This window comes from Notamacropus eugenii, chromosome 4 (genome assembly GCF_028372415.1).
Source record: "Notamacropus eugenii isolate mMacEug1 chromosome 4, mMacEug1.pri_v2, whole genome shotgun sequence".
In the NCBI taxonomy this organism is placed as follows: domain Eukaryota; kingdom Metazoa; phylum Chordata; class Mammalia; order Diprotodontia; family Macropodidae; genus Notamacropus; species Notamacropus eugenii.
Window position 1 is genome coordinate 402,848,578 of NC_092875.1, and position 25,234 is coordinate 402,873,811.

The following is a 25,234-nucleotide window of genomic DNA, read 5'->3' on the forward strand; positions in this document are numbered from 1 at the left end:
TACATATAATTGGGAAAATAAGATAATATTAAAAATTTAAAAAAAATAAAAACGTGTCTAACTGGTACAGCAAAGAACTGGAGACAGCAAAATTGGAGATATGAAAATTCCAGATTTGTAAAAAAGTTTAACTGTAAGCAGTCCTTCAATTTAAGAAAGAAATTATCATTATATAATTTGAGCTACAACTTTCTCCTAATGAAGGTATTAAAATTAAATTTAAACACAGATTTTTCCATTAAACAGTAACATTAATCTGGAAACGCTGAGAGAATGAACAAATCATTCTGCTAACAGATATCCATAAGACGTCTTAACCTTAAGACCTCTGGCTCTAGAAAAATTGGACCACAGGAACCATTGACATGCCCTACTCAATCACCTTCTACACAAGGTGCTGAAACTTCCTAGGATTTCTCAGTCATCCTTATGAGTAGCTATTGCACAATTATAGAAATGTTTTTCTTTTCTTTTTTAGTTCTTTCATTTGCTTCCTGAGTGACAGGCTATCAGTTAAACACTCCTGGGGACTTTTGATGAGGCACAAACCAGGCAACCTTATGCCAAGGCAGACAATCCTTCAGGAAAGAGCCCCGATGCATGCCAAGCCCATCTCTAGCCATTGCTCTTGGTGCTGACCTCTCTTCTCATTTCTATTTTCTGTTCCACTCATCTCAGCTCTAGGAATGTCATTCATTCAATGTGAGGTTTAAGTCAAGGTTTCAGGGGAAAATGAATTTCTTAAGCCATTCAATTTTTAATGGAGTTTTCAGGAAGCAATTTTTGGAGACTAATTCAAAGTGAAACTCCACAGTAAAGTCTTACTCTGAGGCCATGGTCTGGAGAGGAATTTGTTTCTCAAAGGTTATGCCACAAAGAATACTGAGAGGTTCTGTCAAGTTAGACAAGACTTCAGGTAGGGGTTTACCATTTGACTGTGCCATTGGATAATCAGGGAACTGTTCCATCTAATTTCAAAGTGGCTCATCACTAGTAGGTGCTACTTTGGGAGGGAGGAGAATATAGCAACCTCTGAAGATCATCTACTAAGGTGCATATTATATTAGCTGTAATATGTCCCCGAAGAGGGAATAACATGATATTGAAATAATTAATTCTCAAAGTATTCATTAAAAATGAAACACAAAACTTTACTGGTTTTTCATATTTGTGCTGTTTGTCCATATTGATCAGATTTGGACTGATATTTTCACTCAGAGCAAAAGCAGAGATGAAAATGGGGAAGGGGGTAACAGTACAGAGGACAATCCAATTATAGATACAATTGTGCTAGAATGTGGGGGGTTTCCATATCCCAAAGAGTCTTTTGCCTGCAGGATCAGAAAAGCAGACCTTTCAGAGGGATATCATGGTAAAGGGGTCCCTAGATGGTGGTAGGAAGTGGAGGTAGGGAGTACTTGTCTGGATGGTAGTTCCTTGAGACAAACTTTCAATCAGTGCACCTTCATTACAACTCTGGATTTGGACATTGAGTAACATCACTTTTTTACTCAGTTGCAGATACATGAGAATTTGAGCTACTCTTAACTCTAGGTAATTGTTAGCGATTAATGAGTCCCATCCTAAGTCATTCAGGGAAAGGAATACAAGTTCTACAACACAAGAAGAAATGTTGTTCTTGAGACTGTGTTCTTCATGATAGATCAATGTAAAGTGCAAAACCCAGAAATAATCAAAGGAGCTAATTTCATAGTCTTTAAGATTAAACCAATATATTAATTTTAATCAGCACCAATCCAACTGAATCTACCATCCTCCTTCCACTCAATTCAAAGTTGTTTAAGTGTTTTCTCTTGTGGCTTTTGCTTCCTTGGATAGGAAAGGAAGAAGAAAATAAACATTTATATAGTACCTACTATGTATCAGGGACTGTATTAAGCACTTTGCAAATGTTATGCCATTTGATCCTCACAACAATTCTGGGAAGTTGGAGCTATTATCATCCCCGTTTTATAGTAGAGGACACTGAGGAGGACAGAAGTTAAGTGACTTGCCCAGGTTCATACAGCTAGGAAGGCTGAGGCTGAATTTGAATTCAGGTATTCCTAACTCCAGGCCCAGCATTGTAGCTATTGTGTTAGCTGCCCTAGTTGGTTGCGTATTACTTGATTGGTGAACTCTGAAACCAAGCCTGTTGACAGCCTACTGACATGGCTCCTGTAGTTTAATTCAATCAGCATTCATAGACATCTTTTAAACCTCACTAAGATAATTTATAGCAGGGCATCCCTAGATGACTCTGAGATGAAGCACTTGGAGGTCAGGGGGACAATTTGAGCTGGCAGCAAAATGACACTATGCTTTTAAGATTTAAAGACGGCTTTACATAAATTATCTCAATTTATCCTCATGTTAACTCTACAAGGTAGGAAACTACAGGTATTAATTTCCATATTTTACAGAGGAGGAAACTGAGGCTTAAAGAACCTAAGCAACTTGCAGCTAGAAGGTACAATGAAAAGGTTGCTGGGTCTTTAGTCAGAGCATCTGAGTTCAAATCTCAGGTTTTTCTCCCACCATGTGACTCTGGGAAAGTCATTTCACCTTTCTAAGACTCAGTTTTCTCATCTGCAAAATATAAGGGTCAGACTACCTCTTGAGAGGCAGGTGTCTTCTGACTTGGTTTCATTATTCTAGGAGCTTTTTGGTTAGTGCTTGATAAAGCACTGACATAAGAGCCCAGGAAGACCCTGTCCATCTACTTATCAGAGAATCAGTGTGTCATCTTAAACAAGGCCACCCATATAACAACTTTTGCCTAATGGTGTGTGTGTGTGTGTGTGTGTGTGTGTATGTATATGTGTGTGTGTGTGTGTGTGTGTGTGTATGTGTGTGTGTGTGTAAGGCTGATCATGGAAGAAGAGATAGTTGGGAGTATTGTTGCATAAATGAGAGTTAAGATGAAGCATCAGAGCCAATCTACTAGATCCATAGCCCTATATAGACACAATCTCACAGTAGCAGCCCTGACTTGATGCTCTTATCAGTTGGAGACTTGGCAGCTCTGAAATATAGGGTTGAGCAGAGTGAATTGGCCATGCAAAGTTGCTGTTATGAGATGTTATGTCAAGATGATAGTGGGATTTGCCATTCTGCCTACTCTCCTTCTTCTATTTTCCCTATATTCATCACCTAAGAAATTCTTTCTTTTTTTTTACCTCTGACCTTCTGAATTTCAATGATGTGTGTAGGCTTGCAGATGATGGCAGGAAGCATCACTTTCTTTCTAAGGCTGAAACCTTTAAAAAATGGCCACATGCAGGAAAAAAAGCAATTGACCAAGACTAGAAAGTTCAGGAATATAGTCTCTTGAATATTTATTGTCATCTCCAAAAAATAAAATCCAATGAACAAGACATTTTGTTCTACAGAATTCACAAACAAACTGAATATCCAATGTAGCACACACGGTTTTTACAGAACTAATTTCAACAAAGAATTAAAACTCCACATGTGAAGAAATCTCATTGATTTACATCCAGACAAGAATTCCTGTGGACATAAGAAGAGCCATGACATCTGCTACTCAGCAGTGTGCTTAAACTCACAATTTAAAATCACAATCACTATATGGCAGTAGTAAGAGTTGGATCACAACCACCACACATGTATTAGAAGTGAGTAGTATAATATTTTCTTAAAAACAATTCAGAAAAATCCATCTTTGACAAGAAACTGAAAGATCTGCAAAAGGATCCATTTGGTCTTAGCCTATCTCATTTCCCCATTTCATAGTCATACAGCATTATAGCCAAATAATGGATATTATAATCTGCTTGTCTAAGTGATATTACCCTGGATTTCTTAGATAATTACATTAGCAAGAGAGGAAAGTCATTTGTGTTCATGCTTAAAGATGCGTTTGGCAGCAATCCGCATTTTTTGCCAGATATTGGGCCTATCATGTAGACTCAAATGACAAGATTTCCTTCCTATTGAATTTACTGGGTCAACAGAGACAGCTAAACTGGATAGACAATTCAGGGACTCTTTAGAAAGCCAACTGGATCACTTCTGCTATGACTGTAAGACTTTTCTCACTTCTCCTACTTAGAACACTTCTCTCTTCTATCTCCCTAACTACTTCCACTCATTCAACACTTGGATCATCCTGCTGTCTGCATGAAGCCTTCCCTGACTATTCTATCCCTAACAAACTCCCCACTGCCTACAGCACTCATGGTTTGTCCTAGCTACTATTTTGTATTGTGTGTTAAGTGTCATGTAGCCACAATTCTCGTCTTTCCAACTTGATTGTAAATTTGATGTGCCAGACCTTATTCTGTACTTTGCTTCTCCCTACAAGTACAGTGTTGAACAAGTATTGGGTGCTGAATAAATTCATGTAGCCTATTAAGTTCCTTGTCTGCATCTTTAAAATAATACCTTCTCTATTCCTAAGATTCTCCACTTCCCCTCTCTTTTTGTTTGCAGGGGGTGGGGTATAAGTTTCCTATTATCTCTTGCTTTGTATACATCTACTTTATGCAGTGAAGCTGAAGACTAGGCACAAAATGCAAGGAACCATTTCACATTGCTTTGGGTAATCCTCAGGATTGGCCAACATGGTTTAATGTGATTTGGTGCCTTTAGATTCCCATTTTATGACATGTCAGGGAAAATACAAGGTGTGATTGTTTAGAGATGCCTGTGGATCAAAGGAGAAACAACTTATCCTGCAATAATTTTAGTGTATCACAGAAAATTTACTGTTGCTCTGAAGCGTATAGGATATCATTTTGGGGTGAGGGGGGGTCTAGATCTGCAATTTTACCCATGTGAAAAACTCCTAGTGTGGAAACTCACTCCATGGGTACAGAATAGCCATTCATCCTCAACTTTTAGTCTTAGGCCACTGAGATGCAGTGACTTGCCCACAGCCACCCAGTTAGCGTGTATCAGAAGTAAGACTTGAACTCAGGTCTTCCTGACCCTGAGACTAATCTATTTTCTATCCACACCAAACTGCCTTTAATGGGACTTTCTCTGTTGACTAGTAGAAGTATTGCATAATGTTCTAATGACTTATTTATTTCTTAGGACCAAAGTAGCATGGGGAAATAAGAGTTTAAGGGTTGGTCTACTTTGAATCTGTACTCCAGACAGCTAAATTATAGTCAATTTATCATTCTGTAAGTAAATTATTTGCAAACAGAGTGCCCTTTTCTGCTCTTTAATGAAACTCCAGGCCAAAATCTGAGAAATTAGCAAAGATATGGAGAATAGAAGATGAATGTTTGAGTAGGGACTGTGGTTACTGACTACCTTCCAAAATGATTTAAAGATTCTTTGAGTTTCAATTTTCATTAGTGTGGACAATGAAAAATTGATAGTAATTATACCCCATACCATCTAAGAAAATGCTCTGTCCAAGGTTCCTAGGGTTTCTGTATATGGGGCAAGGAATACCTGACATTATTGAATAATTGTAACAGTAAAAATTCTTAAGAGACAAACTATGTCATCAGTCATTCAAGAGACCAAGTTTCTCCCTCCCTGAAGAGCAATATTTAATTTTTCCTGGGTCACTGGATTTAGCATTTATCAATAATTGGCATCATCCAACCAGAAACTAAAGGAAAATACCTTCAAAATTATTATCCTTTTCCTGCCTACCCCCTCCAAAAAAACCCCTACGCAACAAAAACAGCATTCTATTGTCATTTTGTTTGGAAAAGAACACCCACAAAGGTAAAAGATAAAACTGATGTGCACATGGGAAAGTTTTGCCTTCTATAGGAAAAATAGTTGAGGTTAGGCATGGAAGAGTCTCAAGCAACACCAATAAAAGTATTTTCTGTATAAACATACCACTAGACGTATACAACTACAATAAATTTTCTGAATCAGTCACACAACCAGCAATCACATCCCATGCATTCATCAGAAGTCATCCTTTCACACTAGTTTATATACACTGAGTAAGTCATTAAATATTGCACTTATTGGCCCATGAACCCTCAATTTAGAGGTGTTGAAAAATAGAAAACAAATTTATTTTTATAACATATTTCATGCAACATTTAAGACACTTCAGTTCCACAAACACCAGTAAATAGTTGTACATTCTGACAATCCAAAAAGTAGCACATCACATCTGACAACAAGATATTAACGGGAATTATAGAACAAACAGTTTTCATTCCACATTCATTCATGGGAACGGGGGACTACCTGTGGCAAGTCATTCAGTGAAATGGCAAGTGATTACCAGATTTTGTTTTCATGACATGAAAACTGCTAGACAACATTAGGACACATTCTCTTCTCTGAAGTGCCAGGTATCTGTGCAAACCATAGACCATCTGTTCATGCTGTCTCTAAGAGCAGCATTCCTAAGGCCTGTGGACTTGACCCAAGACTATCCCAGCTTGAAAAAAGATCAGAAATTGAGAAATTTGGGGAGGGAGGAAAGAGCACTACAACGAACTCTGAATTATCAACAATAATGGAAAATAAGAATTGCACAGATTAAATTAAATGCACAGATAATCCCGCAAATTCATTTAACAATAAATTTACATGTTTTCTGGAAACGACTAGGTGCTAATAAGATGTAAATGTAATTTGAGTTTTGTGCCCTGAAAAAATGTTCATCTCTTAAAACATAAATTGGAGAGCCAGAAAAAAAATCCCCTTGCATTCTCCAGAATGTTATTAGCATTCCTTGTCTTCCTTCCACCTTCTGTGCTTAGTGGGAGTTGGTTATACACATGTGAACACTATGTATAATCACATCAAATCACCCCAGAATTGAGAACCATTGCTGCAGACCTACATCTCAGACAATTCTTTGCATAGTTTAACACGGAAGCTAAAGCTGTCCTGCTCTCCCCTCCCCATTAGAATTAACACAAGCCACATTTATCTGCTTTGCCTAAAGAAGAAATCATGGTGGAAATATAATGAACTTTTTTATGGATTGAGAAGAACATGAAGTTATGCTCTCTTTTTCACTTTGATTGCCCTTTATAGAATTGTTTCGATTTTTAAAGGGAGGAAGGTGGTTGAAGAGAAAATCTTTAACTTTTGTCAAGGAACAGGTCTTTTGTCTCTCCCTTGAAACATTTCTTTTGAAGTTTGCCAGGGAAAACCATCACTGGATGAGCCCACCAGACAGAAAAGCATAAATTTTCTCCTGGGTGGAGGAAAGAAGCCCAGGGTGCCTAGTGTGGAATGTTAAGACCATCTGTTTCCTCACCTTCTCACTGCCCTAATCCAGTCCTGAACTATGATTTAGACTTGGCCACTCAGAAGTCAACCTGAAATCAAAATCAGTCTCAGTGCTGGAAACAATACCAAAAGCCTCTGCTCACCGTAAACTCCACACTGCTTTATCTTTAAACTAAATAAGGTGCAGGTGTTGTTTCTGGGTAGGCAGAGCTGAACAAAAACTTGATCCTTCTGATGCCTGATTGAAAAGGCTTTCAAGATCTGGTTGTTCAAGCAGTATCATGTTCTGTACTCTATTTGGAGCAGAGCTGCAATCAGTAGTCACACACACAGGGAAGGATCTTTTCAGATGCAGAAATATCAACATGCACACACACAAAAGGACTTGTGGTTCTATGAGGACTTTTACAATGATTTAAAATGCAACTTGTATCATGGTTCTATGCATGCAGTTACTACCTTAGTCGGTTAGGGCTCAGAAATCTAAGAAATGGGTACTAAAGAGTCACACAAATGCTACTGGCTTGATTAAGCTCCTGTGGCAGCATTTGTATCTAGCATCCAATGACTGCATACTATCTTATGATCATGCACTAAGACGCCTGCCCTGCGATAAAGCACTAGGTAATGAGCCTGGGTTTATGGATGATTGTCTCCAGGAGATGCCCTTTATGAAAGTGCAACTTGAAGCATGGGATTCAAGTTGGGTGAGTGGAATGAGCATGAGAAACGTACTCCATTTACAAAGTTATGTAACAAGTTCCAGAGATTTAAATAGGTACCCCCATAACACACATGTATACACCACACACACACTCTCTCTCTCACTCACACACACACACACACACACACACACACACACACACACTCCCAAGTAAATGGTCTACTAATTATCTGCATAAAGTTAAAGCATAAAAATATATATATTGGTGTATTCAAATTATTGTTCTCCCATGTAATTAGGTGGTAATTTTAGTGCTGTTGTATTGCACATTTACCACATGCTAATGTCATCATTTGTTCACAAATGAAGGCACACTCAGTTTCCTTTAAAAATAAAACCTCAACACTGATACATATACCTAATGATGCTGCAGTAGAAAGGAATTCACAGGAAGTGGACCAGTTTTCTGAAAACCCCATCTTCCTTAAAAATCCATCAGGGAAGTAGAGGTTGTTCAGAGCAAGAGAAGCAAGATGTCTTTTGGGTAGATTAGGGAGATATCAGCTGAGCTGGCTCAAAGCAAATCTTGTTTAATGTCTACAAAAGAGAAGCTTCGTTATCATCTTAAAACATACTTGAAAAAATATCTCAGGCACCTTCAGACCCATCCAGGTTTGAACACAGCAGTACTGATACATCCATACACGTGGTTATTTGATTAGGTGATTAGGTGGATGTCCAATTCTATATATTCACTAGATCAGTATCCAAGCTCTTGGAAATATATTTCTGAAATACTTGAGCTTTGTCTGTCTGTCTCTGCTTCTGCCTCTCTTTTGGAAGGGGAATCTCTCTAGGGTGATTCACTTGTGAAATGTGATCTGACTCATTCCAGTGCTGATGACCAGAGAATGAAAGCCAGGACTGAAGTACATAAAAGCAAGGATATCATTCTTTAAAAAAAATATTACTATTTGGCAACATTGCTCTGTCATAGTTGGGCCATATCTATTTTGTTTTATTTTACTTTGGGGCTGGAGAAGAAGGAGAAGAGGTCTAAAAAATACCTCTACCAACAGTGCAACAGAAAACTTTTCTGAAGTTGCTGAGGAGTGTAGAGTCTTTTCCAATAAAAACTTAAGTTATTTTGCATATATATTCTCATCCTCATTCTCTCCCTTACAGGTAAACAATTGATGCTTGGGATAAAGTCATAAATATCTGTCTAATGCATTTATATAGGCATAGGGACTAGATGAGTGATTTCATTGGTAAAGGGAATTTGGTAAAAGGAAACTGCCTCTTTCAATGCATACTGGTATTTTCTCTGCAACTGACAGTTGCCTAGGATGCTGAGGAGTTAAATGATTTACTAGGTCACTTAAGCAGTACATGTCAAGAGGCAAGATTTGAACTCAGGTCTTCTACTCTCCAACATGAGGACTATTATGACATGGTAACATCAAGACATATTACAGGAAGGGATGTGACCTGAGGTTGAGTCAGTAGCTGTCCATAGCCCCCAACTATACTACACCTCCCCAGTGACTATCCTTTAATAGTCTCCAAGATATGACTTCCCCACAGTTGTCTAGCTGAAGTCACCTAACTTTCTGGCAGCTAAGGAACATATATATACACACACATCAAGTTCTCTCCCCAAACAAATCCAGTTAAGAGGGCAGTTAACACTCTCTGGGGTAAAAAGACTAGAATTAGGTTACAAAACCATGTGGATAGAAAACCATACATTACATAAAATGTAGGACATTGCTTATAGAAACTCACTCAGTTCACTTTAAGTTTAATTGACTTAAGTCAGTTTCTTCATGTGTGGTTTGGTTTTATAGTCAGGACCTCTGGATACGGTTAGGAATAAAAGAAAAAAAAACACAACCATACCCAACATTTCTCACATGTTCTGCGGCTGGCATATGGAGATCCCTCATTTCGGGGCATGGGGGGGGGAGGGGAAGGCGGGTGCCAAGCAGCCCTTGACACTTTCCATTCAACTAAAGAAAACTGAATCCTCCCTGGGATTTGAGTTGCATAATTGAAAGTGAGAAAGAACAGCTCAACATCCTTCAGGGTTTGGGTAATCCACAGCTGAATGGAAGTGGGTAGTAGCAGTTGCATCTGTAGTAGCAAGGTCAAATGCTACTTAGTAAATAGACAGAGTGGGGCTACTCCATATCCCTAAACTCATACACATGATGTCTGTCATGATATAGACCCAGGGCATCTCACTCTTTGACTGTCTGCTCCAAGAGTGAATCTGTTTCCATTGATATCTGGTATTTTGTTTGCAGGGAAGAGGATATCCAAGATGGGAAAACTGGACCACTTTCCTTTGTAATGTCAGGCTCTTAGCAAACATTTATAAGGTATCTACTATAAGTCTGATACTGTGCCCTTTACCCTTTCATTTTAATACAGAGAAAATGGCCCCTCCAAAATGTCTATCTAAAATATCATCTCTAATTCTTTTACACTTAAGGGTTAAAAAAAAGAGCGGGTCTTATTTTTTGTTATTTCGTAGATTGAAAAAGTAATTCAAGGCCAGAAACTATTTGTTTTTCAACTGTCCAGCAATATCGAGTAAGTCACACACAACTGCAGGTGTTAGCAAGTATTCCCAATTCTGATGCTGAGAAACCTGTTCAGGTAATTACAAAGCTACCTGCCATATTCCCAAGCTAGCTTTTTCTTCACCTTGATTTTTGAAGGGTTTAAAAACAATCACTGCTATATAAAACCAGTGAAAAGCAAATGTTTCTCCATGGTGCAGGAGTATCTTGCAGGCTGTCAAATGGAGACATTACCTTCAATTAGGGGAATACTAAACTGCCAATGCAAAAATCAGTGAAATAAAAAAAAAATTCTAAATTTCCACTCCAGTTATTCATAACCTCTGATTTTCAACTGAATTGTAAGACCCAGTTCTAGATGATGCATTTTATGTTTTCTGAGCCCTTTCAAATACACAAACAAAACTGTCTCTAGTTTTTCTTTTATCTATAGCTTTTTTGGACCATCCCCCCCCCCCCCCCTCCCTCTCCACACACACACTTGAAACCATGGCAGAGGACGGGTCTCTGATTTGAAATTCATTTGCTGGGTATAATTCAACAGAAAAAGCAAAGAATCCTTTCACTCTGCAAACAATCCCACATATTCTAGGTTAATAATCACCTCCTCAGGTGGCAAAACTGAACAAATTGCAAGCTCCCCTAACAGGCCTATCTTCCAAGTCCTTAATAAGGCTCCCGCCTTCTTGTATCCTTTGCAGATCCCAGTCGTCAATAAGTGAGAACAATGAGATATGGAATTACTATACTTAACACAGTGGGTAGTAGACCATTAACATCTATGTCTTCAAAATATCTGGGGTAGGTGGGAGTAGGGATCTAGCCATTTGGCTTCTCTCCTTCCTTCAAAATATTTGTGAAACAATGACTGTGCACAAAGCTGAGCTCTAGAAAGGGTCTTCAAAGTCTTTTAGTTAATTAACACATTTTTTGTTTGTAAAGCCACTGCAGTATGAGCGTGGAAGTAAGGTGGGGTGCCAGAATTCCAAACATCCAGGCCTTGAAGGCAGAGGTAAGAGCTGCTTTCACCTCTTGGAAGCAATATTGTATCACCTTAATAATCTTGAAGGGAAGGTCCAGATTGGTTTTAGAAACTACCTAAAGGAATCCTCCCAAAGCAAAAAGACTTCTGAGACAACCACAAAAAGACACAGAAAGAAGGGACAGCAAAGGTTTTCCCAAATCAAAAGACAAAACTCTTATCTTAATTCTTGTGCCCTCAAGCTCTCACCAGTCCTACAATCAGAACAGCTTGACTTTAATGCTGACAGAGTGACCCAGGCCCAGGTGAATGGTTTTGTTCCACATTGGGCAAGGGGTGATGGAAGGGGAGAGGGAAGAAAAGGGCAGTTTGTTTAACCCTTTATAGGTCTCAACAATTCACCTGGTCTCGGTCAAAATGCTTTCTGCAGAGCTATGGAATTCTATAATTATAACTCCATTTATCCAGTGACCCAAACATTCAGATTAATGCATAAAAACAGTAGAAACAGCTGCCAAAGTTTAGCCTCATTTTAAGCAAAGGTGGTATGTTTCATTTTGTTGTTGCAGTAATAGTCGTTGTTTTAACAACAGCAAGAAATAAACAGATGTTTAAATCCAATTTTCTGCCAGGTTAACCATCGAATCACAGACAACACCTGAGGGTTATGGAAATAATATTTGTATTTCTTTAGAATCAATATTCCCCTTAGTTTTAATACCAGTGAAAAATGGACTCATGGCTTAATATGTAAGCTAACCAGCCCCAATGACTGTCTCCTTAATTACCGGTAATATTTCAGAATTGATTTTAAGTCAAGATGAAAGCAAACACAACACAGAAGCTTTGTTGCCTTCTTCTCTACTCTCCTTTCCCCACCCCACCAAGGATACCATGTCATTGCCCCACAGAGTGATCACAAGCAAGATAATTTGAATTTGATGAAACAATCAGAAATAGTAAAATTATAGTCTGAGGTCATGGCACCAGATGAATTTAGAGTAATCTCAAAAAAAAAAAGTAAAAACTCAGAAGACGAACAAACAGCTATTCACATGCAGGTATCAGAGGTTGATAAATGGATAATCCTTACAAATTTAAGATCACATATTTGCCATATATTGACACAGGAAATTTCCAAAGAGCTGTATGCACATATCACCCATTGACATCAAAGACTTCCCTTAAATAAATTAATAGACAGTATAAATAAAGGCTAATAGGCCATTTACGGATGCTCTTTTTTTTTTTTTGGCAATAGAACGCACAAGACTGCCTTCGCCATTGGCTCCATTAACAGCCACAGTTGGGCTGCTGTGGTGGTGGGGATTCTTTGAGTCTTGTATTCTGTTTTCCAGCAGCAGTGGCAGGATCTGTCTCCAAACTCTCTGACATTTTGTCACAGATGATATCCACGAGGCGCTCAAATGTCTGCTTGACATTTATGTTGTCCTTGGCACTTGTTTCAAAGAATTCAAACCCTGGAGGAGAAATACAGAAGCACATGATCATTGCACATGTCTGGACTGGACCACAATTCAGGTCCTTTTCACCTGGCTTCTCCCTGCCACCTCCCACCCTGCACCCTCCAGGCTAAACTGAACTTGATTGGCTGGATTTTCTAGGGGGAGGGTGGGTTGATCAAGATGTGCCAAAAGTCTGAGTGCCTTCAGGCTGCCAGTGAAAAGTAAAATGCTAAGTGAAACGTCTCAAGCCCTTTTCTGTTTTACATAACCACTTATGCTAATGATGATGAATGACAATTAAAGCTCTGTTGCTATTTCTTTGCAATGTTTTATTTAAAAAAATGAATTTCCTTCAACTCTAGCTGATTTTTAGACTCCCCTTGTCTTCCCTCTCTTCTTCCACAGCTTGGACCCGTTTCCAGGGATAGGTTCCTGGGCGTTTTTTATTTTTCTCATCTTTTGTCTTTGACAGTCTTCATCTGCTTTGACTCAGAATGTCTTGCTCTTGGCTTTTCTCTGGGACCATCAAATTATGGGAATTCTCCTGACTAATTCTAAGTATTTGTTCTATATTGTTCTCTCAGCTCACATATCCAGCAGATGCCCATTTTAATATGGCGTTCATATAGTTTGCAAGAGTTTCCTTTACATTATCTCCTTTGTATCTCACAATAGCTCTGTGAGGTAAACACTGAATGTTATCATGACCATTTTGCTGAGGACAAGATGGAGAATTACAGAGCTTCCATAAAAGCTAGGATTTCTACAAGGCTTTAAGTTTACAAAGTATTTTACGTATGTTAATTCATTTGATTCTCACAACATCCCTGAGAGGGAGATGCTATTCAGTATCCCCATTTTACAGAAGAGGAAATGAAAGGCCAAATGACTTGCCCAGAATCACACAGCTATTAAACATCTGGGGGCAGATCTTCAGCATTCTATCCATTCCGACAGACTGTTAACTCTGTTACCCAAGGAGGAGAATCATAGAAGAAGTGGAACCTGTGTCTACTATGTCTTAGTGACAGAGTGAGTACCTACTACCTTCTTCACAATCCATATAATAGGTAAACCAAGAGCTAAATGGACACCAGGTGGCACTACTCACCACAGAATTGATTTCTGGAGTTTGGACTCCAGTGAAATGTCTAGGGGCAATGGGGCAGCAGTCCCGATATGTGTACCTATCTGGAGTGCTTTTTTTTTCCAGTTACTGAAGTCAAACAATGAGTGGTGTTTTGCATATTCCTGGGAAGAGGCTTGACAGAGATTTTTCTGGAACTGCAGCTGCTAATCTCACAGCTCTGATGCTTCACTGTACCTGTGTCGAAATAGAGTTGGCAAGTTGCCCTGTATGCAACTGTCGTAGTCTATTGTGTTTGGATTCAGCGTCTGTTGGCTAAGCTTACAATTCAGTTGCCATGGCAACCTTCTCACTAGAACAGTCAGGGATTGCTCCGGTCCAGTCAGGGGGTGCTGATTTAGGATGTTTGGGAATGAACACAAAACTGCTATTCTAATCTGTTCTGGATTTCACACTCTATAAATCTGTCCAGTCACATCTGGCCTATCTCAGAGAAGCTGAGATCAAAATGATTAACTCTTGAGACCATATTTCTCCATCTGGAGTCCAAAACCACTAAGTAGAAGCACATTCAGTTTTGCCTTTAGAATAAAACCCTTTTTATAAGACAGGTATGAGAGGCAGTGTGGTACAGTAAAGAGAGTACTACAATCAGTGATAGAAACTCCAAGAGATTGCTTCAAGTCGAACAGGTTTTAAGTGGAAAAGCTGAGACCCAAGGCCAGGCTCTCTGTCTCCGAATTCAAGGTTATTTCCATTCCATCAAGAAACACCTAGATTTGAGCCTGAACTCTGCCACTGCTTATTAGCTGTAAGACTATCTTTGATGCTCAAATTCTTTTTAATCTACAAAATCTACAATAATGTCTTCTCTATTGACAGCAAAGGGTCACTGAGAGAATCAAATGAGATGTATGTGAAAGACCCTTGGGAGGAGTTATATAAATGAAAGTTATATTATTTTTTGAAATGGTATTGCAAAACAGAGGAAAGCATTTTTCAAGAGTTGTCATATTCACTGAACAACTCATTTCAGAAGCTCCATATTTAATCAAGCAAGTATTCTTATTCTGTATTTCATGAGTCATGAATGCACTTTATTAGCAGGGTCCAAGTAAATGTTGGCAGAATCTAGTCTGCAACAACTGTCAAAAGAGGTAGGTTTTTTTTTAATCACTAGGTTCAGATAAATGACATTTCTAAGTACAGCAGATACACCCTCCTTCTAATTAGTAGTAACTGGCACATAGGATGTTTTGCAGTGAGAATTTCTGGCCAAGGTATAAGCCTCAGAGGAAATGATTTCAGTTGACCTAAATGTCAAAAGTCCCTAACAAGACAGACACCCACAGTCTACCTTTTCTTCTCGGAGTGTCTGTTTTGGTTGCAGTGAATTTCAAATATATTGTAGGAAAATGCCATTTATCCAGAATGATGGAGAAATAGGATATTCTGTTTTACAGGATATTCTAAGCTACTAAATACAGGTCACACATTTCAAATAATTCAATTGCAGTAAAATACATGGCACTAAAATAATAGAGGGCACAATTTAATCATCTGGTTTGGAAGGCAGTATAAGATTAATATGAGCACCAATCAACATAGCTAAAACTAGGAACTGTTGCACCTGGGGCTAGCAACATCTTATGTGGGCCAGAAGTGGGGAAAAAGAGGCCAGATTTCACCCACTATGGGAGCCACATACCTTGGGAGATCAGCCTGAGACTACCTTGGAGAAAGGAGCAGTGCAGGAAGGGGAAGAACTTACCCTAGTGCACCAGTGTACCACTTAAATTATTTTAACTCTTTTTAAAGGACATTTTACATATTTGAAGCTTTCTGATTTAATCTTTTAAAAAATACCTAAATGTTGTCTTTTGTTTCTATATTACTGAAAGACTAATACTGCCAATATCCTCTGAATTCAGGAAAATTCAGCACCTTGGGCAGAGCACAGATTTCAGCACCCTAGTTAGCGCACAGTCAATCCCCACTGCTGAAGATGTGGAAAGTGTAGTAGGAGCTCAGGCAGACACTAGCATCCTACTCCACTTTTTAATAATAATAATTCATAGATATCAGTTTGTTTAGTTCTCTTTGGTCTCTCTCATGAAAGCAAGGAACAGAATGTGAAAAAAATGAATCCAGCTTTTGTTTACATCTTGGGTAGGAGTATGATGACCTCTCCCATTATAATGTCAGCATCAATATGGGCACAGTTTAATTCCATGCCCACAGAACATTTCCATCTGGAGCAGAGATGTCAAATTCTGAGTGAAATACTTCTGAGTGGAATCAGATATAATTAATTATATAACTGTTATATAATGAAATATCATTAATCAGATTAAAATGTAATTGGGAAATTTTAAACAAAATAAGTAGAACACAATACAGCATTAATAATGTTAATTTGTGGTTTTCTAAGTCAATATGTGACCCATTTGTATTTGAATTTGACATCATTGATCTAGAAAATGAGGACCTTCATGAAGCCATCTAAAACATACACCAACATCTTTTCTTCTTCATGAACATTTAGGGACTTATTGAAAAAACAATATATCCTCACAGTACTAGTCTTTCAACTGTAGGATCTTAGGGCAGCTTCCTCATTTATAAAATGGAGAGGAGTGTGGAAGTTATTTCAAAAAACCATAGATTTAGAACTCAAAGGGCCCTAAGAGCATCTCTATTTTAATTCCCTCATTCTACACACAAAGTAACTGAGGTCAATGGAGGTTAAATGTTGATAAAGTCACACAGGTCTAAAGATGGCATATATGGTATCCAACCCCAGGTTCCCCCATATTAATCTGTCCCTAGCATTTTATCAGGACTTGTGAAGAATACTTAATAATTCTGAGACTCCCTACACTTCACAATGCACACATGCATACACACAGAGTGGCAAAAATCAGCAATTTAAAAGACTTTTAAGTCAGTAAGTCAAATAACATCAGACTGCCTCAGTTTCCTTATCTGTAAAATGGGGAAAAATTATAGGATCTACCTCCTAGGTTTTCTGGGAGGACAAAATTACATAATATTTGTAAAGTGCTTTGAAAACTTAAAGCTCTGTATAAATGTTAGCTCAGCAAGGTCTCAGCAAGGTCAAGCAAGTCGCTCTAGGTCATAGATGTCCATCAAGCCCCAGAGAACTCAGAGCAGATCTAAATTAGAGCTGCTGTTAATGAGTTTGCTTGACTGGACCCCAGCCTATGCCAGATGTTTCTTGTAATGTGTCCTTTGCTAGGAACAGTTTTACCATAAATAGTTGTGCTTTCCATTAAGCACAGGAATGCTCTCCAGTCACTAGGAACACATGAGACCATTCTTTCTCAGTTGCCTTCCTAGACCCTCTGTGATTTATTCTAGTTCCCCTAAGATAGTCTCCTTCCCACCCCTCCATGGTCAGAGCATTCCAGTAGGTGGGCTTGGAACTCTTGCACTTCCCAAAATGACCCTGGGTGGTCTGCTGGAGAGGGCTTTGTCATTGGTCTCTGGCTTCACTTTCACTGAATGTTTGGTTCTCAGCACAGTAAGGGGACGCAGTCTCCAGGTAAAAATATGTCAGCTGCCCCAGGGATCAAAGGACAGAATCATAAAGGCAACCCTTTATCCTTATCAAACCACCAGTACAATTCATCAGGGCTTGGAGAGGTAAGACAGGCTGGATTTAACCACAGTGCATGATAAAAACTGAGGTTATGTGAGCATAAGGAATGACATATGTCGAAGACTTCTGAATTTATAGGGGTAGAAAGGATCATGAGAAAGAATCCAGCTCATCCCCCTGTCTTTAGGAAAGCCTACATATACCTAAACCTCCTAGGCAGATAAGAATTTGTGTTGTCTTTCAAGATCTCAAAGAAGGTGGGTCCAGACTTTTTCTGAGACTCCATTAGCTAATACTTTTCATATCTATGATGTGCCAGGCAACCTAATGGCATGATGGACAGAGTGCTGGGTTTGGGGAAAGGAAGTCTCATATTCAAATCCTGCCACAGATGCATATTACCTGCATGACCCTGGACAAGTCATTGTACCTTCCTAAGCTACAAGGTCTAAATCCATGATCCTATAACTTCTCATAATGTAACATAAGATTAGATTATTGAGATCCCTGAGGGAAAAGACTGTCTTTTGCCTTTTTGTATCCCAAAATTTAATGTAGTACTTGGCATATAATGGGTGCTTAATAAAGATTTATTAATTGATTGACTAGCATAAGTCCAGTTCATCTTGTTCAGCCTTAATGGAGAAGAAAAACAGCTCATCATCCAATTTATTCAACAAGCATTTGCTGAGCACTTACTAGGGGTAGATCACTGTTTTAGTGCTGGAGAGGAATTAATATGAAGAAGATAGTTTTGTTGTCAAGCCGTTTTTCAGTCATGTCTGATTTTCCATGACCCCATTTGGGGTTTTATTGGGAAAATACTGAAGTGGTTTGCCATTTCCTTCCCCTCTTCATTTTACAGGTGAGGAAACTGAGACACAGGAGAAATTAAGTGACTTGCTCAGGGTCACACAGCTAGTAAGTGTCTGAGGCTGGATTTGAAGATGAGTCTTCCTAACTCTAAGCCAGGCACCCTATCCACTCACTACCTAGCTGCCCTTTGAATAAGGCAAAGACATTGTGTTTAAGGAGATTATGGAGGAGACTTGGCAACATCATAGATATGGTGCTGGCCTGGAGTTAGGAAGACCTGAATTCAAATTTGGCTTCAGACACTCACAGGCCATGTGATCTTAGACTGCCTCAATTTCCTCAAACAGTAAAGTAGCACCTACCTATCAAGGTTGTTGTGAGGATCAAATGAGATAATATTTGTAGAGTTGAGCACAATGCCTAGCCCATAGAAGTGCCTTAAAAAACGCTTCCCTCTTCCCTCCTCCCTTCCTTTCTTCTTTCTTTCTGCCTTCTCTCTTTTCCTTCTTTCTCTCCCTCCCTCCCTTCCTTCTTTTCCCTCCTTCCCTCCCTCCTTCCTTCCCTCCTTCCTTCCTTCCTTCCTGCCTTCCCTCCCTCCCTCCCTCCTTCCTTCCTTCCTTCCTTCCTTCCTTCCTTCCTTCCTTCCTTCCTTCCTTCCTTCCTTCCTTCCCTCCCTCCCTCCCTCCCTCCTTCCTTCCTTCCTTCCTTCCCTCCCCTTTTCTTTCTATTAAGCACTCTAGCATTCCCTGGAGAACCCTTGGTATGTGGGAGCCCATATAGCTATATGTCTCTAGGTAGACCTTTATTTCCAGTTTGTACCCTGAAGTTCGTACCCATTGAAGGTTCCTTCAGCAGCCTGGAACTTTTTCAAACTGATTCCCACAGAATTGGTATATAGTACCTTTTGGCTCAATAAGTGTTCTTACCACTGGGCTGGCATATTCCAGATAGTTGTCTTGGCTTGTTAAAAGTGCTGCCATGTCACACTATTCTCCCAAAGCCTTTCATTTACTTGATTTTGTGCTATAATCACCATAATAGTCCCAATAGCAACATGAAACATCTGATAACTGTTTCCTTAATATCTGTCTCCAGAGAACTCAAAACATATTTATATTTTTATAGTCATCACTCAGTTCATTCTCACATTTAGTTTAATAGGTATTTCCTATCAGGAAATACCATTTCAGTCCCCAAAGACCTTTTAAAAAATTACATATTTTTCTGCTGCTGATGGAGAGAAATCATAAATGCCAATGTAAGTTCATGCAATTCACCTCCTATTTCAGGACATGACACTATAACTGGCCCACCTTGACCTTGAAAGAGATTGTACAAATGTCATCTTTTTCTGTTAGATGAAAAGAGCTAAGCAAAGTTATGATGTGAGTGATAATGCTTTTTAATATATTAAAAACATACCCACACAGAACAAAAATCTATTAAACAACCTTGAATGTGCATCCCCAAGCTCCCCAAAATGTATGCAGTATATAATATTTTTAGATTCTAGTTTATTTTCTTAGGCTGCTATTGTTATCCATTAAATATGTAGAGTAGGAAAAGAGTCTTTACTCTTCTGAGTGACATTTGGGTCAGTGCCTAGAGATACCAAGCAGCAGGACAGGCTCTAGCTCAGTGTGTCCAAGGCTGGGATGACTGCCCAGAGACAGACACTTAAATGAGTAGAATAGCAAGTGTTTTATCCTCACTGACTGGAGGAGGGCCAAGAAACTGCTCTGTAAAAGAGGAAAGGGCAGGATCTTGGCAGCAGGCCTAGGGCTACCCAGAAGATCAAAGACTTTCATCCATTGGAAGGACCAAGTCTGGCTTGACTTGACAGCATCTTTCTTTCCTCCTTTCTGTCACTGGTCTGAATTGGGTCATTATGGGAGCCTGACATGTCCTCAACAATACTGAGAGGGGATTTTTAGGGTCAGCAACATCATTGCAATGAACTTCATGTCTGGGAGGTTCATCTTCTTTTGGATATAGAAAGGAAGAAGGGCCTCTGATGCTTTCTGTTATTTTAGTTGGATGCATGGGAGAATTGTCACTCTTTACTTGCAGAGGGGTAACTGATGGAGAAAAGTAGAAGTGGAAAGTCAATCCCATATACTACCAGGGTGATCTTACTGTTTTTTTTCCCCCACTTTGCTCCTGCCTGCTCCACCTTGGCACCATTTCTTGCTCATTTCCCCCTCCTAATATTTCTATTTCTGTCAATTGCACCATCATTTTCTTAGTTATTCATGCTCTAAACCTTAGAATCATCATTTAGTTTTCTCCTATGGTTCCTTCACACTTCCTTTGTCATGTTTCTTGTCTTGTTTCCTTTCCATTCTTATCATCTCCCCTCTTAGTTCCTTAGTTTAAGTTCATATCAACTCATTCCAAGTCTATTACAGTGATCTCCTAAGAGTTCCTGACTTCAATCTTCCGCTAACATCCAATATATTCTGTGCAAATGCTTCCAGATTAATCTTCCTAAAATATCACTTTCATTATGCCAATTCATGACTATTAAAAAAAAAAACTTCAAAGGCTCCACATTGTTCTCAGTCTGGGCCTCAAGGTGCTCAGTGTCTTACTTCAAATGAGTCTTCTGGCCTTATCTGCCACCACTTGGCCAATGAGTCTTCTGCTCTAGAAAACTTTGTTTATTTACTGTTCCTAGAAAATTGCCTGCTTATTCCTGCCTTTGTGAATGTGCTCACCCTGCTCTTCTGGCATGTGATGGCTTCTTTCCCCTTCTCTGACTTTTTAACTCTTATTTGATTTCTATTTTCTCTCTCAGAGAGAATGTTTTTTGGACTATTAGGAAGAAAAGAAAAAAATGGTTGGTGGAGGCTTGAAATCAAGAATGAGAAAACAATACTATGAGGTTACTCAGCTGCTCTGATCAGGGTATGTCCTGGAGGAATCAAAGTATTATGGTATAGTGGAAAGAGCTCTTACACTGGAGTCAGAGAACTGGATTCAATTCTTGCTTCTTATCCTTAATCCTTGTATGACTTTGGACAAGTTATGTTATTTCCCTGGGTTTCAGTCTCTTTAACTGTACAGTAAGGAAGTTGGATTTGATAGCCTTTGACATCCCTTCTAACTCTATATGTCTAAACATTTGAAAACTGAAAGAGCCTGACTATTGAGGTGCTAGTGATCTCTATTGATTATTAGATTAGTTATTAGCGGTTTCTTTGGGAAAAAAATCATGGGGAATTGAAGAATTTCCTGAAAACTGGGAAAGGGTAAATATGACTCTAATGTTCAAAACAGGAAAGGAGTCTTTAAATGATAGGCTAGTGAGGTGTAAGCAATTATGATTTCTCAACTCAATTGCATGTAACTGTTTTAAGCCTTAAGAGATTGAAACTCATAAGACAAAAAAATCAAAGAACTTGTGGACGCTAAGGTAGGATTCAATAAGGATTTTTTTTTTATTTAATAGGAAAGATCTGGTCATTTTTTACCTACCAAGTGAAAGATGGGTCACTGAGCACCAGAATGCTATTTTAAGTCGCTGGCAGCAATGAAGAGAGAAAGGTGGAGAATCTGGCAAACAAAGGCTGAAGAAAAGGCAAGTGGTAAATAGGGCAACTCTTTTGCAATTACGTGAAGAACCTGGTAGACTGGTCAGTGAACTGACAGAAGGCTCTAGTTATGAAATTCCAAATTGTTTGGAGAGAGGCTCAACCCCACTAAATAATGTCAGTGTCAGACATTACCATTTTGTATTGCTTAGAATTTTAGAGAGGTGAAGCCTCTCAGAAGTACATGGAGCTATTTTTCTATGAGCTCTGGTTGCCAATGCTGACAGTGAGGCATTCTGGTGAGTGAATAGCTAGGTTTGTCTGTATTGTCTCAAAAGAGCCAGCTTGATGAGCTTTGCAGTTCTCTGACCTAAAGGGTATTTCTAGACAAATTAGAGGTGCGATGTTTTCTTAGCTTACGTTTAAGGGTGATTGTTAGTTGAAAGAGCTTATAAATGCTTTGGCAATTTGAGAGTAGAAGATTTGCCCAGCTGGGAAGTGGTGAGAATCAAAAGGGTGGCAATTAGCAGAGGAATTCCTTGATATGGCACAAATGTTCTTTGAATGGATCAATGACATCAAAGTCTGCAGGGCAGAATTTTGAGTCACCCTGAGCAAATGGGTTTCCTCACTCATATCATTCTCTGGCAGATTTCTGTAAATGGGTACTCACTCTTTTCTATAGATACTGAGTGCATTGGTGAGACAATGTGATCCATGTTTTTTTTTCATGCATTTTGACGCATTTATTATTTTGATATATTTATTATAATTATACATTTATTATTCCTGCATTGTCTTATTATAGGAGCAAGTGTGGTATTATTATCTTTTCTTTTGCCTTATTGTCAAGTAAAGGTTGAGTTTAAGATCTAAATGTAACATCATTGTGAATGCCTGGGTTCATTTAAATGGAAGCCTACTGGTGGGGGCTTGAGAGGTATGGTGGTGAGTAGGGGTAGTGTATTTCTCTTACAACAGGGTTATCCCTGGGATCCTGAGAGAAGTTGAGTGTAACCACATAGGCAAGTTCCTTCTCTGAAAACTTAGTCCTGCTGATATAAGGACAGATTCAAACCAATTCTTTCTTAAACTACCACCCCAGCCAAAGATCTGAATTTGTATAGCCACCATTCTCTGTGTAGTCATATGTGACTGGGCAATTGTGTATTTATTATATTCATTTGATTCACATGCAGGGACAAAAAATGGCATCTGTCATTAAGGATTTATTTTTACCAGAATTTGATACTTATTTTCCATATATCCCTGCAAGATATTTTATGCCTTCTGATACTATGAAATTTTGTTAATTTAGACCAATGCAAGAGTCTCAACTATGGCATGCCTTATGACATATTTTAGAGAACTATGAATCTAAATTGATAATCAAAAGGTTGTTTGGTTAGCCTGAAATCAAAACAAAGGGACATGCATAGCTTTTTATGATCATGTTCTCTTGGTTGGTTGGTGGTGGTGGTGGGCAGTCTGGAAAATGACCTCTGTTCGATTATAAAAAACTCATTAGTGAATGGGATCTTATAGGTGGCAAATACATTGTCTGTGGCCCCTGGAAAATACTGCAAAAACACAGGCAAGTTCTTATTCTCTCTCCTTTTCTCTATTGCGCAAACCACTGCCTTTCTGTTGTAACCCTGCCTTGGAAAGTACAGTGTCTGGCACAGAGCCAGCATTTAATTCATACTGGTTAATTCATTAAAGGCTATAATTAATTAGGTTCTAGATTATCTTACACATGGTTACACTTTAGTTGACCATTTATCAGATATTCATTTAGCCTCTACTCCGAGCAAAGCATTGTGTTAGGCACTGAAGTAGGTAGAAAGTTTAGGTAAGACCCAGTTCTGGTGTGACTTACAATTTACAACTTATATAGACAGATTACATGATCTGTGCATTAAAGAGTTATAAGACAAAGTGATTCATGAAATTCTGCTGGGGGAGATTAAGGAAGACTTCATGGAGGAGGGGCATTTAGATTAGACTTTAAGGGGTTAAAATCTGACTATAGTAGAGGAGAGGAAGACTTCACAGGAATGGGGCTTGGTAGGAGCAAAGACATAGAGATCACAGGGCACTTCGGGGTGTGAGGTAGGAAGAGTCATCCTCTTTGTCATGTAAAATATTTATATCTTAAAGAGACAAAGCCGTAAAAGGTAAGACGGTGACAGATTCTGGAGGGCTTTGAATGCCAGATAAATGAACCTGAGACAAGAAAATATGTTAAGCAGAGAAGTGACATGACCAGATCAAGGAAGAAGAAAAATTTTAATGATAACAACTTGAAGCATGGATTGGAGAGGAATGAAAGTGGAGTCAGAAGTGGATGTTGCACAAGTGAAACTGATAGGACTTGATAGTTATATATTATATAATATATTTTATATGTAACATAAAAGAGTATTGAATTTGGAGCCAGATATCCTGAATTTTAATCCTGCCTCTAGCATTTATTGCCTGTGTGTTCTTGGACCAGTCATTTTATTTCTCTGGGTCTATAGTTTCTATAGCTATAAAATGAATGCGTTGGATGAGATGGCTCATAAGTTCCCATATATCCCTTTATCTATGATCCTATGATCTTTCTTACATAACAAGGTGGAAGTTACAAGACAGTTGAGATGAGAGCTGAATAGCTGGTACACCCAATGATGGAAGAAGTTGAGATTACTTGCTGGGGGACTGAGGTGGGGTGTGGGTAAGGGTCAGACATGGGAATGATGAAGCAGCAGCAAGGATGCCGCTGAGATCATGAATGATGAATCTGCAGTGGGGGAAATCATGAGGCTTGAGACTCCATTAAAACCTGGAGAAATGATGGGAGCCATATATACTGACTTCTCATCCTTCTCAGGTTCCCTAAATGTATGGGAATCTGCCCTTGATGAAGACTTACTTGGTAGATACCCATGTCCCATCGATGCATTTACGAACCTTCCCTGAAGAAGAGTTCTTTCAGTTCTCAGTTTTATTTCAGATGGCAACATTTTCTGTCCTTCTTGGGTTTACCTTATCTGTGACCTACTATCTGTATCTACTAACTACTTAAATGTTATCCTGAATCTGTGAGAATTGCTAGTACCGAAAAGGAGAGACGGAAGAACCTTGCATTACTAGCTGTAGTTACTAAATCACAATTCTCTCTCTCCTTCACCGCCAACATTCATTAACTTGAAACAGCATGCCTTGGTTTTCTTTGGTTAAAAAGTAGCCACGCTAGGGAAGAGCTTTAAAGATTTTAGGATTCATAATATCTTTTTG

The 25,234-nt window shown here is 38.9% G+C and overlaps 1 protein-coding gene across 2 annotated transcripts in view; it reads right to left on the bottom strand.

The window, feature by feature from the left end:
* Window positions 1-12,631: 12,631 nt before the first annotated feature.
* The window catches only part of RAB3C (RAB3C, member RAS oncogene family), a 379,873-nt gene continuing 367,270 nt past the window's right edge, over window positions 12,632-25,234 (bottom strand). For both annotated transcript variants that reach the window (XM_072605576.1, XM_072605575.1), the window contains exon 5: window positions 12,632-12,909. In XM_072605576.1, coding sequence (XP_072461677.1) covers window positions 12,722-12,909 — 188 coding nt within the window. In that variant the 3' untranslated portion in view covers window positions 12,632-12,721. The remainder of the gene's footprint in view (window positions 12,910-25,234) is intronic.